The sequence below is a fragment of the Stomoxys calcitrans genome, chromosome 4, assembly GCF_963082655.1.
Source record: "Stomoxys calcitrans chromosome 4, idStoCalc2.1, whole genome shotgun sequence".
In the NCBI taxonomy this organism is placed as follows: domain Eukaryota; kingdom Metazoa; phylum Arthropoda; class Insecta; order Diptera; family Muscidae; genus Stomoxys; species Stomoxys calcitrans.
The window spans coordinates 168,315,874-168,325,882 of NC_081555.1; the positions used below are offsets into that span (position 1 = coordinate 168,315,874).

The window sequence follows — 10,009 nt, forward strand, 5'->3', positions numbered from 1 at the left end:
ATATAGCTGTCATATAGACCGATCTCTCGATTTAAGGTTTTGAGCCCATAAAAGACGGTGGTATCGACCTACCACCCTTTTTCATAACCTCTGAGCACCGGTCGTTAATCAATGAGAAAAAGGTTGATTGGGTCGACTTCAGAGAGTACACCAACCCCCGCTTTTGTGAGCTAACACTACTCTGAAAAGCACTAGTTACTTTATACCAGCAGTTTGAATGACCCGAGTGCGGCTCGATTTTCCGGCGCAGGTACCGGTATTCGCAGACGAGCGTGATAGGATTCTTTACACCACTAAACCCAGAGTCAGCGAGCTGAATCTAAATACGCCTAGGTCATAATGCTACCAAAATTAATTGAAGTCTATTTGTTTCATTTTATATCTTTACAGATGGCCTTGTCATAGTTGTCACATTACTTGCAAATACTAATCAAACAGATACGAACATCGACAAGACATCTCTTCCTCCGTTGCGATTACATTAAACTTTTCATATCCGTGCGCGTTGTTCAAGAACTCTACAAAAATTGTGCGCTTCAAACAAGTCGTTGCCGCTAATTACGGCCACCCACCCAACAACCACCAACACCACCACCATCAACAGCACAACTCGCATTATACAGCTGCAACATCTGCCGCCAATCCCAACCACAAAGTGAATAACTTTGAGGCAAAAATGCATCTCACAACGACTACAAATGGAGGAGGCACGGCCAATAATAATAATACGGCCGCCTCCAGCAACAACAACAACAACAATTCCAACACCCAGAATAACAACAACACAAGTTCGAGCAATTCCAATGGCAACAATAACAACAACAGTTCAAATGGCAACAACAACAACAATTCGAGCGAACAAAATACTCCGCCCACAGCAGCCCAACTGCTGAATGAGGCCTATACGAAAATGACTTCGGACATATTGGCCGAACGCACACTCGGCGATTTTCTCACCGAACATCCGGGTGAGTTGATCCGCACCAGCAGTCCGTTGTTCGTTTGCACCGTATTGCCGCCGCATTGGCGTTCGAATAAAACATTGCCGGTGGCCTTTAAGGTTGTGTCGCTGGGCGACATCATGGATGGCACAATGGTAACGGTGCGGGCGGGCAACGATGAGAACTATTGTGCCGAACTGAGAAATTCGACGGCAGTGATGAAGAATCAAGTGGCGAAATTCAATGATTTACGATTTGTGGGGCGAAGTGGTAGAGGTGAGTGAGAATATTGAATTGAATAATAATGAAAATGTATACATATAAGAAAACTCAGACAGATGAAACTATCCCAAATATGTTAGTAGTAGTTAGTAGTCTTCCGTTAATGTGAGGTAACAATTCTTTAAAATGTAAAAGCAATTTTAAGATATTACGATGTCCTGTATATGATGCAAGATGCCAAATTTCAGCGAAATCGGATTATAGAGGTGCCTTTTATGGGGCCAAGACTTTAAAACAAGAGATCGGTCTATGTGGCAGCTATATCCAAATCTAAATCGATCTGGGCCAAATTGAAGAGGGATGTCGAAGAGCTTAACTTAACTCTCTGTCCCAAATTTCGACGAAATCGGAAAATAAATGCTCCTTTTATGGGCTCAAAACCTCAAATCGAGAGATTGGTCTATATGGCAGCTATATCCAAATCCGGACCGATCTGGGACAAATTGCAGAAAAATGTCAAGGGGCCTAACACAACTCACTGTCCCAAATGTTGGCAAAATGGGACAATAAATGCGCCTTTTATGGGCGCAAGAACTTAAATCAATAGATCGGTATATATGGCAGCTATATCAAAATCTGAACCGGCCAAATTGCATAAAGTTCTTGAAGAGCCAAACTCAACTCACTGTCCTAAATTTCAGCAAAATCGGATGATAAGTGTGGCTTTTAAAGGGTGATTTTTTTGAGGTTAGGATTTTCATGCATTAGTATTTGACAGATCACGTGGGATTTCAGACATGGTGTCAAAGAGAAAGATGCTCAGTATGCTTTGACATTTCATCATGAATAGACTTACTAACGAGCAACGCTTGCAAATCATTGAATTTTATTACCAAAATCAGTGTTCGGTTCGAAATGTGTTCAAATTTTGACAAATTTTGTTCAGCGATGAGGCTCATTTCTGGTTGAATGGCTACGTAAATAAGCAAAATTGCCGCATTTGGAGTGAAGAGCAACTAGAAGCCGTTCAAGAACTGCCCATGCATCCCGAAAAATGCACTGTTTGGTGTGGTTTGTACGCTGGTGGAATCATTGGACCGTATTTTTTCAAAGATGCTGTTGGACGCAACGTTACGGTGAATGAACACATTTCGAACCGAACACTGATTTTGGTAATAAAATTCAATGATTTGCAAGCGTTGCTCGTTAGTAAGTCTATTCATGATGAAATGTCAAAGCATACTGAGCATCTTTCTCTTTGACACCATGTCTGAAATCCCACGTGATCTGTCAAATACTAATGCATGAAAATCCTAACCTCAAAAAAATCACCCTTTATAAGGCCAAGACCCTAAATCGGCGGATCGGTCTATATGGCAGCTATATCCAAATCTTAACCGATTTAGGCCAATTTGATGAAAGATGTCGACTGGCCTAACACAACTCCCTGTCCCAAATTTCGGCAAAATCGGATAGTAAATGTGGCTTTTATGGACCTAGGCCCGTAAATCAGCGGATCGGTCTATATGGCAACTATACCCATATCTTTGCCGATCTGAGCCAAATTGATGAAGGATGTGGAAGGGCCTAACACAACTCACTGTCCCAAATTTTAGCAAAATCGGATAATAAATGTGGCTTTTATGGGCCTAAGACCCTAAATCGGTGGATGATCTGATCGGCCGATCTGAGCCAAATTGGTGAAAGATGTCGAAGAGCCTAACACAACTCTCTGTCTAAAATTTCAGCAAAATCGGTTAAAAAATGTTTCTTTTATGGACTTAAGACCCTAAATCGGCGGATAGGTCTTTATAGCAGCTATACCCAAATGTGGGCCGATCTGAGCCAAATTGATGAAGGATGTCGAAGGGTCTAACACAACTCTCTGTCCCAAATTTCACCAAATCGGTTAAAAAATGTGGCTTTTATGGACCTAAGACCCTAAATCGGCGGATCGGTCGATATGGCAGCTATACCCAAATCTGGACCGATCTGAGCCAAATCGATGAAGGATGTCGAAGAGCCTAGCACAACTCACTGTCCCAAATTTCAGCAAAATCGGATAAAAAATTTGGCTTTTATGGGCCTAAGACTCTTAATCGGCGGATCGGTCTATATGACAGCTATATCCAAATCTGGACTGATCTGGGCCAAATTGGTGAAGGATTTCAAAGAGCCTAACACAACTCACTGTCCCAATTTTCAGCAAAATCGGATAAAAAATTTGGCTTTTATGGGTCTAAGACCCTTAAGCGGAGGATCGGTCTATATGGCAGCTATATCCAAATCTGGACCGTTCTGAGCCAAATTGACGGAGGATGTCGAAGAGCCTAACACAACTCACTGTCCCAATTTTTAGCAAAAACGGATAAAAAAATTTGGCTTTTATGGGCCTAAAACCCTAAATCAGCGGATCGGTCTATGTGGCAGCTATATCCAAATCTGGACCGATCTGGGCCAAATTGGTGAAGGATGTCAAAGAGCCTAACACAACTCACTGTCCCAATTTTCAGCAAAATCGGGTAATATATGTGGCTTTTATAGACCTAAGACCCTAAATCGGCGGATCGGTCTATATGGGGGCTATATCAAGATATAGTCCGATGTAGCCCATCTTCGAACTTAAGCTGCTTATGGACAAAAAAAAAAATCTGTGCAAAGTTTCAACTCAATATCTCTATTTTTAAAGACTGTAGCGTGATTTTAAGGGACAAACAGACGGACGGACTTGGCTAGATCGTCTTAGATTTTTACGCTGGTCCAGAATATATATACTATATAGGGTCGGAAATGGATATTTCGATGTGTTGCAAATGGAATGACAAAATTCCGCCATACCCCAATTTAAGCGAAATTTTGTATGCCAACCTTATGGTACCCCAAATACAAGTAATTGGTATAAAATTTTTGGGTACAATAATCTGGGGGGACGTCCCCCAGACAATATGGGTATTAAATGAAAGGTACTTCAGTGTAGAGTACGAACTTGGTATACAAATTTTGACCAAAGTGTTCGGGGGAGTCCCCCATCCCCAAAAAATCCCCCAACTGGACTCTTCTACCGCTTTGAGCAATATGGGTATCAAATGGAAGGTATTTATATGTAGAGTACAAATCGGATATAAAAATTTATTCCTTCGTGTCTAAGGGTCCTTCCCACCCCCCCAAAACCACCCGCACGAACATGTTTACCGATTGGGGTAATATGGGTATCAAACGAAAGGTATTTATGAGCAGAGTACGAAATTAGTATACAAATTTCGCCCAAAGTGTTCGGAGGGGTCCCCCATCCCCACAAAACCCCCCAACAGGACTCTTTCACCGTTTTGGCCAATATGGGTATCAAATGAAAGGTATTGAAAAGTAGAGTACAAATCTGACATAAAAATTTATTCCTTTATTTCTGAGGGGCCTCCCAAAACCTCCCCGCAGGTCTTATTTACCAAATGAAGGGTATTTATTGGGTTGCCCAAAAAGTAATTGCGGATTTTTTAAAAGAAAGTTAATGCATTTTTAATAAAACTTAGAATGAACTTTAATCAAATATACCTTTTTACACTTTTTTTCTAGAGCAAGCTAAAAGTTACAGCTCATAACTGACAGAAGAAAGAATGCAATTACAGAGTCACAAGCTGTGAAAAAATTTGTCAACGCCGACTATATGAAAAATCTGCAATTACTTTTTGGACAACCCATATAATGGGCGAACTCCCCCTTTACGTGATATATGACGTTCCAGTACACCCCCAAATATACCCGCATACCGGACTTATTTATGGACCATAGTTATGTAAGGCTCAAATAAAAGGTTTTTGGAAGTAGAGCACCAATATGATATGCACATCAGCGCGAAATATCTGGAAGGTCGCAAAAATACCCCCAAACAGGACTTTTCTGACCGAGCCAGTATAGGGCTCAGGTAAAATAAGAAGGTGAGACAAGGCGCAGCGGAGCGGACCCTGTCCAGTTAGTACAATATAAAACGACTTAAAATGACATCTGTATAGCATAACATAGGAGAATATAAGGATCAGGGGATAGAAAAACAGATAGACGGACGATTGGACAGACAGACGGACATTGGTTAATCGATATTCCGATATTCTCAATCGCAACATCCCATCAACCTCTTCCCCTTTTGTGAGTTTCAGCTAAATTCAAAAGGTTTTAGTAGCCAATACCATAGCAGTGGCGTGTAGTATCTGTTGCCCAAAAAGTAATTGCGGATTTTTTAATGCATTTTTAATAAAACTTAGAATGAACTTTAAACAAATATACTTTTTTTACACTTTTTTTCTAAAGCAAGCTAAAAGTAACAGCTGATAACTGACAGAAGAAGGAATGCAATTACAGAGTCACAAGCTGTGAAAAAAATTTGTCAACGCCGACTATATGAAAAATCCGCAATTACTTTTTGGGCAACCCAATATATTGACTAAATTTCACCTTGTCATAATTCCATCAAGTGTACACCATCCAATGCCATTTATTTAAATCCCCTATACACGTGGGAAATTGCCACATTTGTACTGCGGAAATAGTTTGTCACGCGCCATACGCATTTGCATGCCACCAATGAGTTATCATTAAATGTAGGCCTTTAAATGTTGCCAAATCAGGTTTACCACCAACGTTTTGTGAAGCAGAATCACGGAATGCGTTTTTGACACCACGCAAAAAAAACAGCAAGAACAAACCAAACTATTTAGGCAAAACAAATAACACCTAAATGGCTTCTTAACATAACATCGTAAAGGTTATCATGAAATTTGACAGACACTAGATGTGACATGCCATAAAATCCTTGATCGCACCGTATAAGCTACGATACCATTTGTTGTCATATTACCAATAACTATTTTATTGTTTATTTGTTTACCAAAGTGTGTGTTTATTAAACGATTTAGCACGATAGCATGAAATGTGTAGGGTAAAACAAATATTAGAATAGAGGGATATCAACATCACCTAGACAGGCGTAAATGTTAACAAGGCGTAAATGGTGTAACAATTGTCCTTGAATAGGTAGAAGGCGAAAGGATGTATTGAAACTTCACAAAAAGTAAAGGAAAAATTCTTTTGAGTAAAAATGTTATAAAAATTTGTTTTATAAATGCAAATTTGGCTACACACATTCCTTTAAAGAACAGGGAAATCTTCTCCCGTATCAATTAATGCTGTCCGATTCAAGTTTTAGTTTAAGATAAGGGACCTCCTTTTTATCACGGTCTCAAGACGCAGAAAATAGTTTATATTAGACAGACGATGAGCGGATATCATATGGGTTGCCCAAAAAGTAATTGCGGATTATTTATATAGTCGGCGTTGACAAATTTTTTCACAGCTTGTGACTCTGTAATTGCATTCTTTCTTCTGTCAGTTATCAGCTGTTACTTTTAGCTTGCTTTAGAAAAAAGTGTAAAAAAAGTATATTTGATTAAAGTTCATTCTAAGTTTTATTAAAAATGCATTTACTTTCTTTTAAAAAATCCGCAATTACTTTTTGGGCAACCCAATACTATGAGATTCTAATGCCAGGTTAGAACTGGAGACCATCTTCGAATCAACGTTCGAAAAAAGTTGATTTTACTAGAGAACGTCCGATATGGGATTGAGGCTGCGAAAGAGAAATAAAGGAAAAGTTATGACAAAAGTAATCTTCGCCCTAACAGGCGAAAAACTTGAAAATAAAAATTCGGCAGAGCCTGGCCGGACGAGTCCCACATTAGTTGGTGTGTTGTGATCCGTGTATTTCCTTTTCTATAGCAAGAAATTTTTGATCATTAAGCTCGTCACGAAAGAGAAATAAATAGAGATGGATTTCTACCGGGTAAATACCCAACGCTTGGGTTTTCATTGGGTACATACCTTTTTTTTTGGTATCTATAATTTAGGCCCTTCAGCATCCTTCGTCAATTTGGCTCAGATCGGTCCAGATTTGGATATAGCTGCCAAATAGACCAATCCGCCGATTTAGGGTCTTAGGCCCATAAAAGCCACATTTATTATCCGAGAAAAGAGAAATATATAGAGATGGCTTCCTATCGGGTAAATACCCGACGCTTGGTTATTTATTGGGTAAATACCTTCTTTGGGTATTTATAATTTTGCCGATATCTTGGACTTAAAGATATCGAAATGCCATAAAACAATTTTTGATGATTTTCCAAACAACTTTTGATGATTTCGTATTTTTATACCCACCAACACATCGAAATATCCATTTCCGACCCTATATTGTATATATTGGGTTGCCCAAAAAGTAATTGCGGATTTTTTAAAAGAAAGTAAATGCATTTTTAATAATACTTTGAATGAACTTTAATCAAATATACTTTTTTTACACTTTTTTTCTAAAGCAAGCTAAAAGTAACAGCTGATAACTGACAGAAGAATGCAATTACAGAGTTCCAAGCTGTGAAAAAATTTGTCAACGTCGACTATATGAAAAATCCGCAATTACTTTTTGGGCAACCCAATATATTCTTGATCAGCGTAAAAATCTAAGACGATCCAGCCATGTCGTCCGTCTGCCTGTTGATATCACATAACAGTCTTTAAAAATAGAGACATTGAGCTGAAATTTTGCACAGATTCTTCTTTTGTCCATAGGACTATATCTTCATATAACCCCCATATAGACCGATCCGCCGATTAAGGGTCTTGGGACCATAAGAGTCACATTTATTATCCGATTTTGCTGAAATTTGGGACAGTGAGTCATGTTAGGCCCTTCGATATGGTTTGTCAATTTGGCCCAGATCGGTCCAGATTTGAATATAGCTGCCATATAGACCGATCCGCCCATTTTAGGGTCTTAGGCCCATAAAAGCCACATTTATTATCCGATTTTGCTGAAATTAAGGATAGTGAGTTTTGTTAGGCCACTTGGCATCCTTCTCCAATTTGGGTCAGATCGGTCCAGATTTGGATATAGCTGCCATATAGACCCATCTCTCGATTTAAGGTCTTAGGCCCGTAAAGGGCCCATTTATTACCCGATTTAGCCGAAATTTTAGACAATAAGTTGTGTTAGGCCCTTCGGAATTCTCCTTCAATTTGGCTCAGATCGGTTCAGATTTGAATATAGCTGCCATATAGACCGATCTTTCGATTTATGGTCGTGGGCTCATAAAAGGCGCATTTATCGTCCAATTTTTCCGAAATTTAGGACAGTTAGTTGTGTTAGGCCCTTTAACATTCTTCTTTAGATTCGATCAGATCGATTCAGATTTGAATGTAGCTGCCATTTCGATCTCTCTATTTAAAGTCTTTGCCCCATAAAAGGCACATTTATAATCCGTTTTCGCTGAAATTTGACACAGTGACTTATGTTGGGCTTTTCGACATCCGTATCGTATATGGTTCAGATCGGTCTATATATGGATATGGCTACCAAAATGACCAATATTTAGTTCTACAAAATTGAACAATGACTTGTACTTATTAGGCCACTCAATATGCGTGTCAAATGTGGTCCAAATCGGACCATATTTCGATAAAGTGCCAGCCATACACCTCTGCCTGAAAAATGCTGCCATCATCTCTCATTCGAAAGAAGAGGTTTATATCGAGTTCACTGCAATAGATACCACACTCTGGTCCATCCCTCATTTCCGATTCATCTGTAAAAACATTAATGTCTGAAAATCTAACGCTACCCTTCTGCCACTCCGCCAGGGTAGGTAACATTACTAGCAGTTCCTTATTCACCACATTTATTCCTATTTGGAAGTCCGTCTGAGAGGTACTACCCAATATAGGTGTATCTCGCCGGTGACCCACGAATCAATCCAAGCTGCGACAATCTGAGAAAAGTACATTCCGCTGTCTCCCTTTGAAATAAGTCCATAGGCTTAATCACCCTCATTTCCTCTAATGACCCAGTCACAATGGTTCCCTAAATACACCGTTGAATGCTGGGATTCGACAGCCGGCAGGTGACACGAAGCTACGCCTTAATTCTCTGCACTGTTCGGGTTTTGCAGGGAACGGCACGGATAGGCGAGAGAGGGCACTCCTTGGTTCGGGCTTGGTAGCAATGTGAGGAGGCGGGATAGGGAACTCCGTTAATAAAAAGTGGGGCAAGAGGCAAGAGGGCACCCTGTTCACACTAGGTACTGGACGACGAATAGGCACAGCCTAATATGTTTGAGGCAGTATGGCACTCTTAGTGCACTCTACTTACCACAACGGCACCGCTTCTGGCTCCTTCGTTGACTCTCTCGAGGGCACTCTGTTTGCACTAGGTATTGGGCGACGAACAGGCACAGCCGAATATGTTTGAGGCAGTATGGCACTCTTAGTGCACTCTACTCATCACGTCTGCACCGCTTCTGGCTCCTTCGTTGACTCTCTCGAGCACTCGTTGCGACTCTCCTTAATATGCGCTCATGTTGGGCTTCGCCCCGTACTTCTTATACCCTCCACCATAGGATGGGGGTATACTAATTTCGTCACTAACTATGTCCGTCCGTCTGTCGAAAGGGCGCAATTCTTATACGATTTTGCTAAAATGTCGTACAACGGCGTCTCCCATGACCTTCAACATACGTGTCCAATATAGTCTTAATGGATCTATAGCCTGATACAGCTACGATCTGCCCATTATGCTCTTTGTGCCCCTTCAAGGCGCAATTCTTGTCCGAATGGACTGAAATATTATCCAATGACTTCTACTATGGACTTCAACATTCAATTCGCTTATGATCGGAATCGGACTATAACTGATATATCTCCAATATCATAACGATTTTTAGCCATTATTCTTTGCTTGCCTAAAAAGAGATACGGCGCAAAGAACTCGACAATTGTGATCCATGGTGGAGGGTATATAAGATACGGCC

At 40.3% G+C, this 10,009-nt stretch overlaps 1 protein-coding gene across 6 annotated transcripts in view; it reads left to right on the plus strand.

Moving 5' to 3' along the window:
• Positions 1-469: 469 nt before the first annotated feature.
• Positions 470-10,009, plus strand: part of LOC106086785 (runt-related transcription factor 3) — a 55,080-nt gene continuing 45,540 nt past the window's right edge. For all 6 annotated transcript variants that reach the window (XM_059366990.1, XM_059366992.1, XM_059366991.1 and 3 more), the window contains exon 1: positions 470-1,217. In XM_059366990.1, the coding sequence (XP_059222973.1) occupies positions 677-1,217 (541 nt within the window). In that variant the 5' untranslated portion in view covers positions 470-676. The remainder of the gene's footprint in view (positions 1,218-10,009) is intronic.